General features: G+C 42.9%; 1 protein-coding gene across 1 annotated transcript in view; it reads right to left on the minus strand.

Moving 5' to 3' along the window:
• Positions 1 to 511: 511 nt before the first annotated feature.
• The window catches only part of RAB40C (RAB40C, member RAS oncogene family), a 39,587-nt gene continuing 17,972 nt past the window's right edge, over positions 512 to 22,126 (minus strand). Inside the window, exons 3-7 of the mRNA XM_080982054.1 lie at positions 12,526 to 12,586; positions 8,899 to 8,959; positions 8,067 to 8,144; positions 6,915 to 7,137; positions 512 to 3,641 (exon numbers count right to left, since the gene is read on the minus strand). Coding sequence (XP_080838180.1) covers positions 3,361 to 3,641; positions 6,915 to 7,137; positions 8,067 to 8,144; positions 8,899 to 8,959; positions 12,526 to 12,586 — 704 coding nt within the window. The 3' untranslated portion in view covers positions 512 to 3,360. The remainder of the gene's footprint in view (positions 3,642 to 6,914; positions 7,138 to 8,066; positions 8,145 to 8,898; positions 8,960 to 12,525; positions 12,587 to 22,126) is intronic.

Genomic DNA, 22,126 nt, shown 5'->3' on the forward strand with positions numbered 1-22,126 from the left:
GTAGTGTACACGAGCTGTATATGAAGTGGACACATGGTGTGTTTAAGTATCCTGACTTCTTAAGCCAGGATTTCATTGTCTGAATGCCATCAAATTGTACCAAGGCCAGATCTATTTATTTTTTGCAATGCTAACAAGTTCTTTTCTTTAAAAAATTAAAATAAGCACGGTTGAAGTCTCCAGAAGGGATCTATGGGCTGGTGTGCAAACATCCATGCCCTTGGCACAGAATAGAGATTCTCTCAAGTCATGCAAGTGTGAAGAAAGCATTCCGCTTTGATCCAAGCCTTCAGTCCATGGCCAAATGCCTGTTCATTTCAAATGAGGCAGTTAGCAAAGTGCTTTCCACCATTCCTCCTGGGAATATCCCAGAGCCACAAGCCCCCTTAATCCCCTTAAATCCATCCTGCCCAGCCTCCCCCACTTCTCTGCTGCCCTCCCACTGTCCTTCAGCAACACCCCTTTAAAGAGCTCACTTGCTTGTCAATGACAACTTCCAGAGCCTGCAGGGTGGTTTTAAAACAAGATAATTTTTTTTAATTTATATAAAAACCATCAGTTTAACAACGTTTACTGTACAAAGGAATTAAAAACAGAGGAATGGTACGTGTGTGGGAGAGCAGCTAGTTTCTAGTGTTTGATATCAGATCACATTCTTTGAGTTGAACATTAATAAAATAAGGTACAAGTTCAGCTTTGATTGACAGACATTCCAAAGAGTCTCATTCCACAGAATTTGCCATGATTTAAAAAAAAAAGAAGAAGGGAAAATTAAAAACAGGCATTTAGGTGAGACTGAAAATTATGCATGTACAAGTAAGAAAGAACAAGTGCAGGTAGTTGAACTCTTCTACTCTGGTAAGAAAAGCTCCATGGCCACCCTGTCCCAGCAGATTATGTACAAGTGATATCAGATGCTGGAGACACAATAAGGAGGATTTACAGCCTGCCAAGCAGGGGTGGGTGCAGGGGGGGGGGCACTCCCAGCAATTCTTCAGAAAAACAATGCACATTCTATAGCTCTTTTGGGAAGTAGCTATTTTAAAACCAAGGGTGGAAAGATGGCTGTGTCCAGGCTGCCTCCTAGATCACCTGTTCACTGCACATCCCCAGAATGCCAGGCTGTTGAGTCAGTGATTGTCTCCCACTCCATTTAGAGCAAGCGGCAACAGGTGGTCGTGGCTGTGCCGACATGCCCTGTAAATCTCCAAGCTTCCATGCTCCTGCCCTGGATTTGGCTCTGGCTTTGTTCACAGCCCGATGAGATGCCGCTAAAGGCTTTCCCCTGCCCTTGACCTGTCCCCGCCGCCCTCTTTGAGCTCATGCCAGCAGCGGGGCTTGGCTCACCCCTCGTGCCAAGCCATCTTGGAGCAGCCAATAAGCTGCAGCTCTGCCAGCTAGGCTCCTGTCAAAGTTCCTGAACAGAATGGGTTAGTCAGCTGCATGACAAGCAACCAGCAGCATCATACTACCCTTTCCAATCTGCAATAAGGCTAAGTGGCCAGTCCTGGGCAGGATGGTGGGTGGTATTGAGGAAAGCCACCTGGGAGGAGAAATTCACCAGGGAGAGATAGATTGAGATAAATATGGATGGGGGGGGGGGGAAGGGAGAGAGAGAGAGAAAACGAACTAGGTGGTGAAGGACGTGAATAAATCAAAGATTCCAGAACGCAATTCATAGGCTCTATCAATAAAGCCAGCAGGTGACTGTAGCTTCACCCTCTGCACACTTCTGCTTCGTTTCCCATCAACTCCAGCCAAAGCTAAAGCAACAGCCCAATGTGCATTTGTGGCAGCACAGGGTACTCTAAGTGAACAGAGAGCAGGGCAGTGTACAAGGGAAAGAGCCACGGAAGCTGCAACTAATTTGTTTCTCAGTATTCCACCTCTCCCACCTTACCCCACCAATCTTAATACTCTTATGCATGCTATAAGAGAGGCTTTTACTATCTGTGTACAATTCTGGTGAATAAATTGATTTTTGAAAAGTGAAAAGGTGTTAATGGGGGTGGGAGGGGTGGGGAGGTGTGCCCTGGATTTCTAAGACTGTTTGGGCTCCCTGAGCAACTCTGTAGTTCAGAGAAGCTGTATGAACAGGATTGACAACACCACAGGGCTAGAGAGCATCAAAAGCAAGTAGCTGACTACAAAAGCAAAAGCGCAGTAACATGCGAGGATTTCTGCCCAGCCAGAGAACATGCTGCAGGAGAGGTTTTGTTCAGGAGCCCCAGATCTCCCCATGCCTCACACAACCCAGTAATTATGAACAGCCATAAAAGAGCAGCATTTACTGATGATCGTCTCTCCCCACCACCACCCCCCAGCCATGATCTTTTTGAGATTTGGTACAGTCTAACCTTTTGCCTTAAGCCTCCTGGGAGGCAGGGATGGCTTGATCAGTCATTAACCAATTCCAGATGTAGTCAGGACTCCCCCACCCTCATTCTCTTCCCCCCACCCCATCCCCACAAACACAGCAGTGTGATTCAGAACCCTGCCCTTGCTGTCCATTTAAGCCATGCACTTGTTACCAGGAATGTCTGGAAAATCTAAGTCAAAAAGAAAAGAGAGGAACAAATCCCTACCTCCTTTCACAAACAGAATTAAAAAAAAAAAATGACAGCAACCCTGTGAGTCTTATACAATTCTCAGAGTGTTTGATCATTTTGCTCCTTGACCCCCGTCAACCCCCCTCCTACTTCAATTAGCCCTAGGGGTCAAGGCTCAGTACTTCTATTTACAAGGCAGCACAACATTTCCCCCCTGATGTCCTTCTCTTTAAAAAAAGGCAGGAATGGAGGAGAACTAAGAAGAAAAAAAAAGTAGTGAGAATCTCTTTATATTTATAAATAAGTGAAAATGTCAAGCAGTCTGCTTTCTAAGGATCCCCAGCCAATCATGGTATTTCTGTTGGGTAAAGGCAGAACTCCATCTGGGTTGAAGTTGCTATAATTCCTGCCTCCTCACCCCCTTTTTTTAAAAAAAGAGTCATGTTCACTGTAGCACCAGCAATCCACTTGGGAGCGCAAGGTTAAAGTTGCAGCACAGAGTCCCATCTCCTCCCTCGCAGGAGGAAGAGAGTCATTCCCTTGAGGCAGCCATGCAGTTGCCCCTCAGAGCAGGGTGAGGGGCACACCTACTGCATTCTGGGAAGGCTGGCTCAGCACCCCCTTGCCATGTGGGATCCTGCCAACCTCACGTCAGCCCACAAGCCCCATGCCAATCCTGTAGGCACTGTTGCCAGAGACACAGAGGAACGTCAGGAGAGACCCCAGTGGAATGGGTTACGTGTGTGTAAACATCTGTACATCAGCGAGTGGGCGGGCGTGGCTGGAGGAGACACTCCCCAGCACCGACTTGCTAAGAGATCTTGCAGTTGTTGCGCGAGCAGTTCTGTGGTGGGCTCTGTGGCGGACGGATAGACTTGGAGCGCTTCAAGCTGTTGCCTTTGCTACTGCTCCCGCCTCCGCTGCTGGCCAAGGAGTATGAGCGGCCGTGCATCATCACTGCGTTCATGCCGTTAGCCATGGAGAAAGACTTCAAGTGGCTCTTGATGGTGACGGGAAGGGGCAGCTTGTCTATAAGGTGGACGGGCGTGCAGGAAACAATGGCACGGCAGCAGAGGTCTTGCAGGCTGAACACTGTGGATGTGGGAGGCAATAAAAAAGAAATACGGGATTAGAAAGGATGTACGATTGGGACAGTTCTTGTATCGTTTGCTCTGGTGCAAGTATACCATTTTCCATGAACAAATGTTTAGTTCTTTAGGTGTCAGGCACTTCCCCAGCCTTAGCTAGCACTGTGGACCTGTATATGGATGAGCTGAGCCTATAAATCCCAAATCCTGTAGTTTTAAATGTATGCCTGCAGCAAGCTACATTTTCATACATTCTTTGGAGGGGAAATAGCCCAAGAGATCAGTGTAGCCCGCTTCTGGTTACCAGTTTCCTTTTGTAAGTGCTCCATTGAATAAGTCAACCCACAATCTATCTAAATTAACACTTCAAGAAGTGCAACACCACAGCGACATCCTTCAGCCCCTTCTCCAATATCAGGATCCGGTTAATTCACCCCAGCCTCTGAATTTGTTTTACCTGGTTTTATCTTAGTTATCAATTGGAGTTGTTGTTTCATGTTTGTAATCCACCTTGAACATTTTTTGAATATTTAGCATAAAATCATATATACCCATTCATTAGATAGACATCTTGAAGTAGGGGCACAGCTGCATAACCTGAAAGTGCAGCTCTTGACACACATACCTCTCCTCACCCTGCAATAGCACACACCAGAACTTATTGTGACATCAGTTTACATAGGGAACCAACCAATCTGGCCAGAAGTACAAAGCTTGACTTGTGCGCTATTTCCAGCACAGTGGACACCATCAAGTCATGCCTTCAAGCTAAGCTGCCTGGTTCAACAGTACAGTCCAGCTGGCACTGCTAATTTCCCCATAAGATGGTTCCTGACAACTATGAGGACTAGAAACGTGCTTTTATTTTCAAAACATTTAATATATTGAACTCCATACTATCCCAATGGCTATGCAAGGCTCTGCAGCCCCAAGTAACACCAAGTATAGCATTGGGAAGCAGAAGCCCCAGGTTTTGCACAGAACACTGAGTTTAGGCTGTTTGATCAGTTTATATGGCTACATTCCTATAGCCTCTGATATGTGTTTCAGTATTCAATAACAACTCTTCTAGGGAGACAGAGTTCTTTCTCTCTCTTTCTCTCTACATTCCAGACAAGAAACTGAAGCTAGAGAATTAGTGACATGCCCAACAGAATTTTAGAGCTGGGAATGAACCCGCATCTTCTCCCAAATCATATTCTTGTGTGTTAATCAGGTTTCTTGGGCCATTGTCAAAGTAATTAATGCCTCCCCACAACTGGCTGGCGGGAAAGCCGACTGGCTGGCTAAGTCATGTCTGCAGAAGACACACTGCATATAAATTCCCTTCCAGACAAAGCCCTCGAGACTGCAATTAAAATTGGAAGAGGGCTTCCCTGCCTGAAAATTCAATGAGGGAGGACAGGCTTGGTCTAGAGGTGAGCAGACATGCTGCATGCCTCAGAACAGAGCACATTCCAATTTGACAAGTATACAAGCCCTGGCAACCTGAGGCAAACAGCCCTGAACTCTGATCCCTTCCCACAGCTGGACTGAGACCCTATGAGCAAACTCGCTCACACCCATGAGAACCTGTGGCCCCGTGTTTCTTTCTAAGCAGTGTGCAAAATCTTGTAACATCTGCTTTGCAAAGCAGAACTACTACTCTGGGGTGGGGCAGATTTGCTTTGATGAGGTCACTGCTGGGGGAGGTGGGGGAGAAGAGAGGAAGGCATTCTAGTTCTGTTACTTGAGGGCCTGACACAGTTCAGGTCACTAGCAAAGTTTCACGCAGGGAGCCAAAAGGGTCAGAGCAACTAATCGCTCACCTGAATGCAGCTGGAAGAGCTACTGAAATCTGCTATGAAATCCCCAGTCCACAAATCTCAGGCTGACTCGAACAGATATTACCAAAAAAAGTAAGTACATTAAACCAGACTTCTGTGCTCGTCAGCTGTGAAGCAGTGCTTGAAGTTACTATCCTCCCTATCTGTGCTCCTGTTACCCTGAATCTCAGAATACCTGTATACATGTGAACTAGCAGCAATCCCTTCTCCTAGTGGAGACTTGGATAAGAACCTCTGCCCTCTTGACTTTCCTTTTGTTCCAGTTGCCCTTAGGGCTGAGGACAAAGAAGACTTTTGCAAGCTGAACTATCTGCCAGCCTTGCATGTGAGAGTGGAAGGGGAGCTCTTTTGAAACTGAGCAGGTCAGCTATGACAGAGTCAAAGAATCCCTCCACCACAGAAATGATAGCATGCCATCTTCTGACAACAAGGAAAACTGCACCCCACAGGGAAAGCAGGAAGCTGGCTTTGTCAAGTGCTGTTTGAATGGCTCAGTGTAAGGCTGCTCTTCATATTCCCTTGTCCACAATGCTTCTTCAAACATCAAGCTGCTGGGAATGATTGACAAGGATGGAACAATATATCACACATGCTCTATATTAAGACCCCCAAAGTCAGCACGGGGGGACCTGAAGTCTGTGATCCAAACAAGCTGAATAAATTAGTTGCATTGGTCACTACCGTGGAAGATGCTGGACAGATTCCCATGACTGAACTACTTTGAGAGAAGTCAAATAGAGGTCTCAAGAAAATATGAAATTTTAGTGTCAATTGATAAAACTGAAAATTAACAACTCACTGAATGCTGGCTAGCTTATGCTATAAAGTTTGTTTAAGAAATCAAATCTGGAGTGGGAAAGTTGATACTCTAATAAAAAGATCAAGCCTGCAACATCCAAGCCTTTTCAATCCTATTTTCACAGCTATGGGAGATATAAAAACTGGCCTAGTTGGTTCAGTGCTGCATGCAAAAAGCTATTTTTAATCAGTTTCTTTTCTATATACAAGGAGGATAATGACATCAATGGAGAGAACCCAAAGTCAGGGTGGTATGTTGGGGCATAAAGCAAGTTCAATAAATTCACAGGGCTCAGTGAAGAAGAAGATTGGCAGGTATTGTCTCTAGAGGAGAAGACTCAAGGCACATAGAGCTCCATTTTTGTTTCATATCTAAATAAGGTCTGTTTCAGATGTTTCATTGTTTTTCCAGAGTGAGATTTCCCCTATTCGTACTAATATGAGCGAATCATCATTAAGCAAGCTAAGTCACAGTAATTTACATGACAGACATCACACATGACATTGAGGCAAACTACCGTAGCTGAATTCAAAGAGCAATAGTGGAAATGCCATGTGTACCAAACACCAAATCCTAGAAGGAAGACTGACAACTGGAACATCTATTCCTGTCTCAATGCATGGCAGTAACAATGGTGTGGGTGCTTGCTCACCTCTGTTGGGCCTCCAGATCTTCTCCATGCCATGCCTCATGAGCACAATACGAGACAGCTCCGTGAAGGACTCAATCACGTTGAAGTTGCACAATGGGCTGACCTCAAAGAACGTCATGCAATTTTTCTCTGCATAGGAGCGGGCTTGCTCTGTTGGCACTTGCCGTTTAAAGGCCAGATGAAGCCGGTTGCCAACCAAGATGCGGGGCACACCAGGAGCATGCTTTAGAGAGAAAAACATATCACTGAACATACGCACTTCCATGCCAGCCCAAGCTCATGTTCCAACCCTTTTCCTTTGGGGAGCAAAATACCTATTTGGCACTTCTCATTTACAAGACAATGCTGTGCTTTCATTTTTCAGGCCGGGTTCTGTGCTCCTAACCTGGACATGGCACAGGGTCCAATAGAAGAAGCTGCTATCTAGAGAAGGCCATGTCTAGTACACTGCTGGCTTTCCAAGGAGGAAATGGGGACTAGAAACTGGTTTAAGCTTGGCAAATCCCAGTATCTGCCCACACCTTCCATCCCTTCTACATTCTAGTGTTAAGTGTACTAACATATTTTCCTCTTAATGCTTGGCAATTAACAGATAACATTTTCTGATAACTATGTTAGGCCTTTCTGAAGTAGTAAACCTGTGTCTGGGCTATCCTACTCCAGACTACAGGCCAGGGTTTATATGAATAATTTCTCTGCCATATAAAAATCCCAGCACATAAGAGAATTTGTGCACTTGGGCAGGACTGGGAAGTGGATCTGGTTGGGAACAGAATCCCAATATCTCCCCACCCCTCCATGGGCTAACTTTGACAAGCAGGTGAGGCTGCAACCCATAACCTCTCATTATAATGATCCCAGGTGACTAACACCTGTCAAAGGAGAAAGATTCTAACCTAGACTCCACCTGGATATGAGTTTTCTTAGTGCAGGGATTTTTACTTGGGTGTTTGGTCTCAATAGAAGGTTATAGAAGCATTTCAGCCTGCAGCAGGATGCAATAGTACCCAACTGACAGTTTGCTTCAATACAGTATAAGGTCCTAACAGGAAACCAAAAATTCTGACATTCCCTGAACCAGATTTGTAGATGATGAGCAAAGATAAAAAGACCAAGTTTATGGAAGTCTAATGCAGTCTTTGCCATTCTTACCTCATCAATTTCCTTGATCCATCTGTCTATTCCATCAAAAGACCAGCGATTGGTAATGTCATAGACCAAGAGGATTCCCTGTATGAAACAGAAGACCAAATGTTCAAATTAAAACAAAAAAAAAAATTCCAAGTTGCTTACTTGTAGAAGGTATTCTCCTAAAGTTGGTCAATGGTGACTTCACACCCAACTGTGTGTTCTTTTCCTGCCTTTTTGCCATGTAATTCACTTCTACTGTAAGGTTTTCAAAGTATTCTACCCATTTCTAGTCATATGATTAGGAATTCTGAGAACCATTCTTTTACCAGCCTACTGAAGGCTCCCTCCAACCCCACGCCTGACCTATAGACTATAACATAGTTTTTTTGGTGTGTGTGCGTGTGTAAAGAAATACAAGAGGAATGTTTCAGAAAGCTGGATGTTTTCAGCAATAAGTTAGGACCCAGGCCACAAGCAGAATTGCCAGTCTGAAGTGGAAGAAATAGTGGAAGAGAAATAGAAATGCTTTTTTCCCCATGGCAAGACTCTAGTTTCAGCACAGCCATCATTCTGTAGCCTAAGCCAGGAGTAGCCAACATGGTGCCCTCCAGATGTTTTGGTCTACAACTCCCATCAGCCCATTGACTATGTTGACTGAGGCTGATGAGAATTGGAGGGCACCACCCTTGGCCTAAACTAATATGGATGCATTGTTAGGGCTGCCCCAAACACAATCACTGGTTCCCCCCGGCTCACTTCCAAACATTAACAAACTGATAAGCAATGACTGCAGGTGGCACCTTTGCCTGGAGTCAAGTAACAGAAGCTAAGCAGCACTGCTGACTGTACTCACCTGAGCTCCCCTGGAGTATGACCGAAAAATTGTACAGAACCTCCCTTGGCCCGATGTGTCCCTACAATGAAGGAGGGAAAAAAGTAGATGGCTTTCAGATCTCCCCATTCTACCTTCCCAACCCTTTCGTTGAATCCTTAGCCAATAACAAAACCATTCCATTCAGTGATCTGTTGGTTAAAATTGGAACTACATACTATACAAGAGGATACTGTACAAAAGTCATTATTTTTCTCCCCAAAATGCTGTGCTTCACATATGGATTTGTGTAGAGTGCACTCTCATACTCCACGCCTAAAAAGAACACTCTAACTTATCCCAGTCTTGTGTACCCACAAATATATTTCCTGCAGAAGAATATACACAAGAAAATTTTACCATACATGTTAATAAACACTAGTAAGAGTGCATATTATCTTTTCCATGCAAGTACACATACAAAAGATATCCCAAATGACTGGTTGTTCAGGAATATAGATTACATGTTAGCATCTGAGAACTAAAATTTTTTTTACAGCTCTATTTATCAATCCAGAACATCCATACTCTCAAGCTGGGTTCAAGTTCATTACTCCCATTTTATCTACTGATGCAGCTCATTGTTTTCAGTTCTTGGAGGCTGCTACTGGCAGAATTCAACCACAACAGAAGCTACAGCAGACACTTCCAGGTCCTGCTCAACACCAGCTGCCCTCACTTTGAATGCTTCAAAGACAATGACTATGTATGTAAAATCCATTTTGCAAGCCCTCCAGCAGGCCGCCTTTGTGTGCAAATTCATCATAGCTGTTCCCACTTCCTATGACCTATAAATGGGTAGGTAGAGACATACATGCTACATACATATACTATAGATATGGGATGTCCAACAGGTCGATTGTGATCTACTGTTCGATTCCTGGGATGTTTTGGTAGATCGTGGGATCCTCCATCCAGCCCTGTCCCCTCGCCCTGCCCTCTAGATCAGTATACTGGAAGACGGAGCTCTCGCTGTGAGGCTGACCGTTTCATTAGCAATCTCTTGGTGAGCTCCTATTTTTATTTATTTCTTCGACCTGACCCCCCCATGGGATTTTTCTCCCTAAAATAAGCTCAACAACTTTCACCTGAACCCCCCCCCCCAAAAAAAGAGGTAGATCACTGCCAGTTTTTAATTGTAGATCAAAGTCTATTGGAAGTTGGCCGACCCTGCTATAGATGGACTAGATGCTCATTGGTATTATGTTCCAGCTTCCTACCACTGGAGACAGGATTTGACTGTTCAACGTGAGGATCGTCAATATGTTCCACTAGAGAGAGATGAGAGAGACCAAGGCTCAAGTTCTAACTGTCATGGTTTCACCAGGTGGCCTTTGTCAAGTTACTAGCACCAACCCCCCTTTTTAGTGACAACAACAACCTAGACAACAACAAAACACACCCTCTCATTCAAAACTGCCCATTCTAAGATAATGGCTGAGCTCTGTCTCGCCTTTGGTGGTTAGGTGGGTGGGGTGCAAAGGTTAAGGCTTTTTTCACCAGGACACTTCAGCTTCAGAAACTTCTTCCAGTGAAAAGTTTGCTTGCCCCCTCTCATTTCTCTCTCTGCAATTACACGTTTTTTAAAAAAAAGTTATGCCAGATGTGCTTCCTGCCAAGAGCCTTTTATGTACTGATCTACAGTGATTACAAATTGCTGTCAAATGCGACTTTATTTATTTATTTATTTATTTATTTATTTATAAAAGTATTTATATACCACCCTTTCAGAAAGCATCAGGGAGTCTGCAGAAAAATAAGAAATCCCCCTCTATTAAGAGCACTACAGAACAATCATTAAAATGTTCACGTTTTTGTTTTTTTAAAAAACAACAACTGCATAGGCCTGTCTACATGAAAGTTCAGTTAACTTTTTGTTAGGTGAGTGAGAACATATTCTCTTGAAGATTTAAGAAGTGCTACAAATGATTGGTATGGATGGGGGTGTGGGCTCAGAAAATATCATTAATCCACAAAAATGCACATGCAAGGCTATCTTTAATGAATATGGCAAGTTGGTGGACTCTCTCTGTCACCCAACTTCCACATACACATAAAAGAAAAGTGTTGGAAGCAGTCCTTCAGTACTGCCTAGCCGTAGAGAGAATTCTTAGCTCTTCATTTAAAAAGCTGCTATGAAAACAAACAAAGGACAAATTTTGGCTGGAGAAGATATGTTTGAGTTCAGCATTCAATGGCTACTCCAGAGGCTGACATTACACTGAGGAATTCTTACAACTCTGTTTAGGAGTACAACGTGTTCTGTAGTAAACAAACATAGGGTGTGTTAAGGACACCAGCTGCCTCAGAGCTTGTGTGTAGATTTAAGCCATGCCTTCTCATCTATTTAAACATTACAGCACACCAAGGGGCATCACCAGACATCTGTGATGCTATGAGGAGTGCTGTGCTGACCTAAGCAAGTGCCTACATAAGTGCAAGCTGCGGTCAGGTTAGTCACAGAACACGTTGCAGTGTGTTGGTCTCTGCTGTGTCCAATGACCTGGGAGGGGTGCATGACAAACAGCTGGAAGCCTCACCACCCTCATTCCCCTGCATCAGATTTCCCAGGGAGATCAGATTTTTGGTGCAATTCAGGCATTACTAAATATCTAAAGGGTCAGATTTTTGCTGGCACTTTTCTTATACACCCGTCACTACACAAACTAGAAGCTTGTTCCATCTATCCTGTTGCAAATAGCATAATGTCAGGGAGAGAGTGGTAATCATTATGGTAGACCAGGGCAATGGATTACAATTCCAGTCATCCTCAACCATAGACTACGCTGGCTGGGGCTGATGCTGCCCAACAACATCTAGTGGGCACCACACTGGATGCTCTTGTGGTAGAGACTTTGTGACTAAGTTCACACACCATCCTCCTTGTGCAAGAGGCCATTTCCATAAGTGGCCAAAAACCAATGCTCTTAGAATGAACACTAAGTAGGAATCAGGACTGTTTTGAAAATGCTTTCATGCAGGACCAGATGTAAACATTTAAAGGTAAACTGTCCTTAGGCCACAGGGCAAAAAATATGGCAAAAAATAAAATCTGCCCAGACACACACAAACTGAAGGTGGGAAAAGTGACTTAGCATATCTTCCCCTACTGTCCTCCTTTACTTCCTTGTTTTTCTTCATATGTCTTCCATTCACATTGTAAATCTGTATGCAAGGTTAAATTATGTTGTATGCCAGGCATAGGCAAACTCAGCCCTCCAGATGTTTTGGGACTACAACTCCCATCATCCCTACCTAACAGGACCAGTGGTCAGGGATGATGGGAGTTGTAGTCCCAAAACATCCGGAGGGCCGAGTTTGCCTATGCCTGTTGTATGCTGTAAGCCCCTTGTTTTCTTTTCAGCATGTAGCAGCAGTAGAAGGAAGCTTGTGAAGCCAAGCCATACAAGAGAAGGATGGGATAAGGAAAAATGTAATCTACATGCTATAATTAAATGAAATCGATATCTATGAACGTCTCCAGATAAGCCCAGGCAGCCACTTCTAAGCTTGCAAGAACATTATATTGATGAACCCAAGTTCTTTCTTGGCTTAAGGTCATGTAGGCACTCTTAATACTTTGGTAAGATTTCAGCAATGCAACCTTACCAGAGCTCCAGTTTGACTCGTCTGCCATCTAACAGGATTGTTGTGGTCTTGTAGTCAATTCCTGTAAATAACAACAATGGAAGTGTGATTACACAAAAACCAGGCATAACGACACTATTTCAGTGACATGTAAGTGTTCATAACCAGAAAAAGCTGTCACAACACCAAGTGTTTGGGGGAATGATGCTTGTGGTAGTAGCATAGTAAGTTTTAATATACAAAACAAGCAACTCAGAAGAGCAATAAACAGACAATTATCATTTATCTGGTAGCAAGGACATTTAGGTCTCTTACAACACAAAAAAAGTTAGCTGTGAGGAATGAGGAACCAAGAGTTGTTTGTCAAACTGACCTACTTCTAGTTAAATACAATTTCTTCACCATATTTAGCATAACGTTAAATTAAAAAACTACTACAACAAAATTTATATACTACTTGATTGTAAAAACACACACACTACCAATTGTTTACATTTCCCCCCCTCAACTTGATGTTGAATTCATCCACTTAAGATTTGTACCCTCACTTTGAGTACAGTGTATTTTGTCTAGGTATTATTACTGAAATGTGAAGGCCAGGAGTGGCATTCAGGTATGTTACATTCAGACTAGACCCACAGAAATTAAGGACCTAACTCAAACATGTTCATTCATTTCATAAGGTCTACTCATTAGTTGAATGCCACCCAAAAAAATCTAGATTTTGAGCTAGCAGCGGCAACTGACCAGAGAACCTGTTGGTGGATCATTGGGACATGGACCTCAACAGAGTCTGATATCTGCATTTTGAAGCTTAATTTCAGAGGATGCATCTGATTGTGGCCAAGATCTGCACATTACAGCTTTGCATTACAGTTTTTGTATGCAAGCAAAAGGACATACAACCATAAGGTAAAGGTAAAGGATCCCTGAATGGTTAAGTCCAGTCAAAGGTGACTATGGGGTGCAGTGCTCGTCTCTCTTTTCAGGCTGAGGAAGCCAGTGTTTGTCCACAGACAGCTTTCCGGGTCACGTGGCCAGCATGACTAAACTACTTCTGGCACAACAGGACACCGTGACGAGTGCCAGAGCGCATGGAAATGCTATTTAACTTCCCGCCACAGCCATATCCACCACCAAAAGGTAGCATTCAACTCTCAAAAACAATTCATACTATAGTCATGTTGCTGCCATCTTAACAATAACTTGACAGCGCTATTGGCATGTCAAATGCCAGGTCAATGAGTTCTACTTCTAACTAGGCAGCTTTGTTATTAGCAAGTATACCAAAATACTTCATACATATTCAATTGTGTTGACACAGAGATTTCATTTCCCTGCCACACATCTGTGTCAATATCCTTGGAGACCTGGATATTGCACTAATAAGGTCTCAGCTGGTCACTTTTCTTCCTGTTCCTCCCAATGCTTTAATCTGCATATTAATTAGTCCATTGTTAACAAACTTCAAACAGGAAGCTGACTGCTGGCAATTGGTCCTGCCCCACATGAGATCAAGCACCACTTCCTTTAATTTAAGAAAGAAATCCCACTGATTCACCGTTTCCAGGGACACATGCTTTCAAACCTATCAGGTCGCATAAGAAATGAAGATTTTAAGTATAAGCAGTCTGACTTTGAAATATATAGTAAACTTTTCAACAGCTTGCTTCAAAAACTAATTTTTACATATGATTTCTTTAACTTGATCCAAACACACTAAACACACCCCACACTAAAAATATCATTTTCTCTGTAAAGAATGAACCATGGAGGAAAAATTCTTTCAAGGAAAGTGAACTGGCTATCTTCATCTGCCTCAGCTGCAACAAAACATGCTGTAACTCTCCAAAGGTTAGACTAAGCAGCTATCCTATCTTTAAAAGACATCTGAAGGCAGCCCTGTTCAGGGAAGTTTTTAATATTTAACGCTGTACTGTTTTTTTAACACTTGATTGGGAGCCACCCAGAGTGGCTGGGGAAACTCAGCCAGATGGGCGGGGTATAAATAATGAATAATAATAATAATAATAATAACAATAATAATAATAATTATTATTATATTATATTATTATTATTATTATTGCTTCACCCCCAAAGGCGCACTCCTCCATTGTCTAGTGACAGATGGATGCCAGCCAACCAAGTACTACTGGGATGCAGCCCTAACTCCAGAAAACTCTGTCCTGTGTCTCGCCAGTATAGTTGGCGACACACTCCTATTTTAATATCCTCCAACTATCTAGTGCGCAAGTTGCCAGTGTGGTGCCCTCCAGCTGCTGTGGAACCACACCTCCCATCTTCCCTGACCATAGCTTACACTGGCTGGAGATGAGGTCAAACAATATCTGGGGAAGCAGAGAGGATTGCACAGAGTTCTTGAACATTTTTTAGGGGAGGTGTTGCCAAAAATCATTCACCCACATGGCCGACGCTAACACTCGCACATGTCGCAACAGCTTCCTAACGTCTGTCCCCTCACCAGCAGAAGCAACCTATTGCCTGCCCAATTGCCACAGCGACACCCACTCAACAACATCCCTTGCTGCAGACACCAATAACACTCTGCAGACCATCTCTGGCTCGCGCCATCAACCAATCCCATGTCCCCCCTGGGCACTACCCATGTATAAGACAACCCCCTATTTTAAACATAATTTTCCAGTAAAAAAACCCTGTCTTATACATGGAAAAGTATGGTATATCTTCAGGGCCCACTCTGTTATTTTTGTTATTTTTGTAATTGAACACTTTAAAGCTGTTTTTAATATACAGGTAGCAACTGATTACGCTTATTCAATATGTGTGCAACCACACATACAAGCACCGGCCCAAACCCAGAAGTAACCCAACAAGTCACAAAAATGGGGCAACCTTATTCAGCCTCCCCCACGTTGGCAGATACATTGCTGTAGCTACCTTATGCACCAATAGAAAGGTAGCACAGTTCTTTGCCCTGGCAGAGAGAGAAAATATTTATTGCCAATTCCTAAGCAGCTGCCCAGCCCAAAGCTGAACAAATATTTCAGTTTCCTAGGAAGGAATAGTTTTAGGCCTTCAGGTTGGCTGCTTTTTAATTCATAGTATTTCAGTCACTATTTGGGCTGGACTTAATTCATAGTGATATCATTGGCCAAGCCAGACATGATGCTAATTGTGAAAGCTTTCCTTTAGTGCCAAATGAAGCTTCCTTTCTCCAAACCTATTAGCAGCTTGGGGAAATCAATACCTTGGGGTATGAGGGGAAGAGCTAAATCCCCTCATTGTGTGCCATGGTTCCAACCCCACCCCCTTGCATCTTCTCTTTAAATGTGAAAAAGTAGACGAGAATTGCAATGATACAATTAACATAATTTATAGTTTGACCCTATGCAAATATAAGGAAAGGTTCCAGTCAGTGTGAAAGGCTTTCCTTCTTATTTAGGTAAATCTTCACAGTGCTGGACTGTCCATGAATGCAACGCTTCCATAATACAAATCTCAGGCTAGCAGCAGTATCACTACTTGATCTTAAAATATTAAGGCCGTCAGTGCAACTCCTTCACAATTACACTAGACATATTTTCTTCAGGGTCAACGATGCAACCAGCCTCTGCTTCTGCTTTGCATTCCAGAACACTAACGCTCTTCAGCTTTTATAAACAGTTGATTACAATGTATCATAAGGAATCGTATCACAAAAAGGAACTCATTTCAGCAGCAAGTATTTCACTTTTGAAATCATCAGGCTTGTTCAGACAAGTTCATGAGGTGGAGTACAGCTCAACTGCCCCAACCATGTATGTTACATAACACTGAACAAACTTTCAAATGAATAAGGCAGAAACTGACATGTTTGTGCCACTGGGTGGCACTATTGCACAGAGGCTTTTGGGATACTGCTGAAAGTCAGCCTTTAAATACCTGAGTGCTTTAACTGCCTCCCCTTAAACTCCCATCTTTACAACAGCTGTAGGGAAACATTGGTGTTTTCTTCAGCAAACAAACTGTGAATATCCATATATTTATATGCATACTGAGAAGCACCAGTCTGTTGATTGATCTTATTAGGAGTTGTGTTACTTTATTTCACTATATTGCTACATTTTTGATTTGTTATTTACTCTGTTTCTAGTTTATGTGCCATCCACATCTCCCTGGGCTGGACATTATGAATTTACATATTAAAGAGTTTTCAGTGAGAAAGACCATTGGATCAAACTATGAAATTAAAAACTGAAGTTCAAGCATTCAGTCACATGGATATGCTCTGTTGGTGGACAATGTACAAACCAGTTTGATTCTATTGCTTATAGCAGGTCTACCCAACATGACACTCTAAGATAAAATGCAAGCCACTAGCCACGTAATTGTAGCCTATCAGATGCCTGAAAATGTTGCAGTCTCAGGCATGAAAACAAAAAAGTTTACCATTTTACCATTTATTTACTATTATATTTATATCCCACTTTTCCTTCAATGAGGCTTTAGGCAACATATACTGTCCCCCCATTCTCAGTTTCAACCCAACAACCTTGTTGGCTAGGCTGAGCTTCATGATGGAGTCGGAATTTGAATTCTGGCCTCCCAGGTTCTAGTCCAGCTCTCCACCCACTAGGCCAAAGTGGCTTCATTTCTGGCATGCCAGGCTCAATTCAGTGGCAGGAAATTACACAAATGTGGTTTAATGTGTCTAGCTATGTGGAAGACACAATGGGGCTATGCTCCATCCAAATATGGGTCACTGCAGCAGATCCATGATCATTTAAGAGATGGGAAGAAGGGGAGAGAGAGCAAAAGACAAAAAATTAGGAGAGAGCACAAAACAAGGCACAGAGAAAGAGACTAACAAGATATAAGAGTATGATAAAAGTTGTTTTAATGTTGCAGGTTGGTGCTAAATGAAAAAGCCCTGGGCCTGATAAGTTGTTAACTACCAACAGACAAATGGAAAAACATATTTCTTTCTAAGCTATGGTTGCAAATGTTTATTTCTTACATCTATATTCTTCTTTTCCTCCAAGGAACAAAATATGGTGTACATGGTTCTCCCCCTCCCAATTTCATTCCCACAACAATCCTGTGAGGTAGGTTTGGCTGAAACAGTAACTGGCCCAAGGTCATCCAATGGGTAGGGATTTGAACCCTGGCTTTGAAAAATATTAAGTTTTAATTATAATGCTAAACCATAATAATAGAATCATAGAACCATATCATTGTATAGTTGGAAGAGAGCCTGAATGTCATCTAGTCTAACCGCCTGCAATGCAGGAATCTCAAACTAAATATGCATGACAGATGGCCATCCAACCTCTACTTAAAAACCTCCAAGGAAGGAGAGTCCACCACCTACCGAGGGAGTCTGTTCCATTGTCAAACAACCCTTACCGTCAGAAAGTTCTTACTTAGGTTTAGTCAGAATCTCCTTTCTTGTAACTTGAAGCCATTGATTCAGGACCTAGCCTCTGGAGCAGAAGAAAACAAGCTTGCTCCATCTTCCATGTAACAGCTCTTTAGATATTTGAAGATGGCTATCATATCTTCTTTCAGTCTCCTCTTTCCCAGGCTAAACATACCCAATTTCCTCAACAGTTCCTCATAGGGTTTTGTTTCCAGACCCTTGACATAGCATAGCTCCCGACAGTCCTGCTTTTTTGTTCCTCCTGGGGTTCGTCTCCTGCATTGGGAGATCTTCCTCCCCCCTAAGGGCACTCTACCTGCATCTCTATTCCAGGACAGTACACTCTGGTCTAGCAAGAATTTCTTCATCTTGCCCGATAGCATGAAGTGTGGATAGGAGGGCCTCAAGTTGCTATATCTTCTCTTCCAGCAAGGCAACCAGTTTGCACTTGCTGCAGGTGTAGTTTTCCATGTTCTCAGTCAGGAAGACAAACATAGCACAGGTGTTTCAGGTCACACTGTAAGACAGCACTCTGGGCATCCCCATCAAACTCCTCCGCTAAACACTCTTGCAACATCCCTGCTTATAAGTCATGATCACAAGAGCATCATCTGATGGATTTCTTCCTGCTGGATTTGAGCCTTCACTGAATGGGGAGTCCAGGGTCCAGCAGGTGTCACTGCTGTCTCCACTCCTACAGCCCATATTCAGCTGCCATGCTAAGATGACAACACCCATGAGGCACTGCGTTCCACGGTTGATTGTGGGAGGGGTTCTCTGACCAAGTTGGAAGGCAGAAGCTGGTCTGCAGTTGTGGTTTCGTGTGCACATGGTAGAAAGCTGGCAAGGAGTAGAGCCCTGTGCCTGTAGCAGGGCAGCCCTGGCTTTACACCCTCCAGCAGGGTGCCTGATTCAGTAATATAATGGGGCCCATCCAGTAGTGAAGTGTAATGGATTTCACTGCGCTGACAATGGCCAGATGCCGCTGGAAATCCATCAATCAGGACTTGAAAGCAGTTATCCCTTCCCATTCAAGCAATTAGTTTTCAGTGGAATATTGTCTATGAACATGCAAGTATCATTTAATGATCATGGTTAAAAATGTCAACAAAGGTCTCCTCAATCATTTGTTTATAACCCTTTAAATAAGGATTCAAGTTAGTGGCCATCAACACATCATATAGTAGTGAATGTGTTATTTCACACTTCCTTTTTTGCCTGTTCTGAATCTAGTGGACCAAGATTTGTGTGTCTAATCACTGCTGGAGCATGAGGAACTCTCATGCCTGTAGCAATTCTCTGTTTCTCTATGTCTGTCCCAAAAGGATACCAAGAAATTAAAGTCAGAATTGGGCCTTAGTTATCCACCAAGTATGAAACTCTGTTTGGTAACTACATATCTAGAGGGCAAGGTAGGAATGCAGGCACTGCATTGAACACCAATGATGTTGTCCATATCCTGCTGGAACTGCTGCATTGGCAAGGCACAGAAAACCGGTCTGAGCTGTTTTCAGCTTAGCCCACATTCCAACTCTGCTTCTCTAGTCATACTGAATTTGTAATTAAACAGGAGTTAGTTTATTAAGACTTTGGGGCCCTTTAAGCTCTTTATACGTATTGTTATTTACCAACTTTTAGCACAACTAAAGCAAAAGTCATAAGCACAATGTTGTGAATCTGTTCATGCGCAAATACACCCAGCAACTCTTAAAGTTATTGCATCTACCAGGCCCTACACCTATGTTTGCTGTAGTCAAGTAATAATCTCAATTCTTGGCAAGCTTTCAGTTGTATCTATATAAGGAAAAAGGAAAATGGTCACCTGCAGCTGCCCATCTCAAAGTTGTTCTTATGATCTGTTTACATTGTACTTTGCTCAATCGGTTGACAATTAACAACACTGTGTTTCAAAGGCTGCATTACATATGAGGCAAAACAGAGTCACTATTTGCACAGGAAGCTCCCACATTGGGAAAATAATAGATCCAGCTATTATGCTGTCTTGTAAAGGCTAAAGGAGTTTATACACAATATAAAAAACCAAAGACAGTAAACAGTGATCCAGCAAGAGAAAGATAGACCTGGTATTAGCTCATTAGAACTGTTTCATTGCCTGTATGCCCTCTTGGACTATAAGACACCCCTGAAGTAGAGGCAGAAGATGCCCGTGACAAGAACTGGTAACAGCTATAGACTACACTCCATTATTGAAGAAGGAATAACTTTCCCCAAACTCCAATTCTTCTAACTTCTTAGAACAACTATGGCAGAGCTTTCCAAACTTCTCATGTTGGTGACACACATTTTAGATATGCATCATTTTGCAACACAGTAATTCAGTTTTACTAGCAAACCAGAGGTAAAACTAACCCCTTATAAGATATATGGTCACATATTGCACGACACACCCAGACACTGCAGCCAACACACTAATGTGTCACGACACACAGTTTGGAAAGCTCTGAATTATGGTAATGTGTTCCACATGGGCTCCCTTTAAGACAGCTTAGAAACTTCAGCTAGTACAAAATGTTCATCTCCTAGAGCATGGAGAGTGGCAGGAGCATATGCAACCAACCCCACTATGATTATCCTGAATACCAGTTAGCTTCCGGTATCAATTCAAAGTCCCTCCCCGCTTGCAGGTCAACTGACAGGGTGTGAAGATATCTGTCAATCGCCTGGCATCACAATGACATCAGGTGACTTGTTTTCACCCCTGCAAGCCCTGACAAGCAGCTGATTGTTAGAATCTAACTCTTCATACCCTTGGACCCACATATTTATGGGACTGCTTACAATGGCTCTCAAAATGAACCATTCACAGTGGGATCAAACCTATCCATTCTTAAGGAAATCAGCCCTGAGTGCTCACTGGAAGGACAGATCCAGAAGCTGAGGCTCCAATACTTTGGCCACCTCATGAGAAGAGAAGACTCCCTGGAAAAGACCCTGATGTTGGGAAAGATGGAGGGCACAAGGAGAAGGGGACGACAGAGGACGAGATGGTTGGATAGTGTTCTCGAAGCTACCAGCATGAGTTTGACCAAACTGTGGGAGGCAGTGGAAGACAGGAGTGCCTAGCGTGCTCTGGTCCATGGGGTCACGAAGAGTCGGACACAACTAAACGTCTAAACAACAACAACAAGATTTTGGAATGCAGAAATAAAGAAAACCATCAAACCACCTTATCTAAATTACAGTGGTACCTCGGGTTACATACGCTTCAGGTTACAGACTCCGCTAACCCAGAAATATTACCTCGGGTTAAGAAGTTTGCTTCAGGAAGAGAACAGAAATTGCGCGGCGGCAGCAGCGAGCGGCCCCATTAGCTAAAGTGGTGCTTCGGGTTAAGAACAGTTTCAGGTTAAGAATGGACCTCTGGAACGAATTAAGTACTTAACCCAAGGTACCACTGTATATAATTCAGTATTTGAACGATTGGTATTAGTAATTGTATTATAAATTGGTATTGTTATAATGAGGTTATTTTTGGATTGTAATTGAAAAGTAATTATTATCAGAATTGGCTTCCACAGTCACTTACGGACTCACTGTTAAGACCGTTTTCATGGAAGACAATCTTACTTGGCTATGAGTGATCGCCATAGAAGAAAGATGTATGGGACTGCTTCTCCCTGTAAGTACCAGCCTCCTATATAATTAAAATCAGCATTTAGTGCCTTGTTTCAGGTCCCATCATTGGATGAGTTATTTCAATGGTCGCCTTGGGGCTGTTAAATGACTTCCCAAAGATCTGCCAGAGCACCTTTCCGATTGCTTCCAGAAGGGGCTACAAGAATTTTCTATTAGGGAAAGTCACTGGGGTCTAGTACTTTATTTGCTGGTAGTTTGGGATGTTTACATTTATTTGTAATCTTATTTTCACTAGCAGATGTTGTGATTGTTAAAGTATTAAAGTAGTCATATCCCATAATTACAAACAAAAAACCCTACTCAGAGCATTTTAGATAATAAAAATGTGCATTTCCAGTAACAGGGGTAGACTTGTGACATTGTCTGACAAAGCCCCTACAACAAGATACACCACCAGGAGTTATGAAAAGACTATTAGAATTAGTTCTTTTGAATTAGTCATTTAGGTAGACACAAATAAATCAGTAAGTACATTTTTAAAATAAATGCAAGTATAACTGGCTTTTTAAAATCAGCAGATTGCTGTTCAAATACCAGACATAATCAGACCAGAAGGTGCACTGTTCCAGGACCCTGGAGGCAGAT

Source organism: Podarcis pityusensis, assembly GCF_964106645.2.
Source record: "Podarcis pityusensis genome assembly, chromosome: 14".
NCBI lineage: Eukaryota > Metazoa > Chordata > Lepidosauria > Squamata > Lacertidae > Podarcis > Podarcis pityusensis.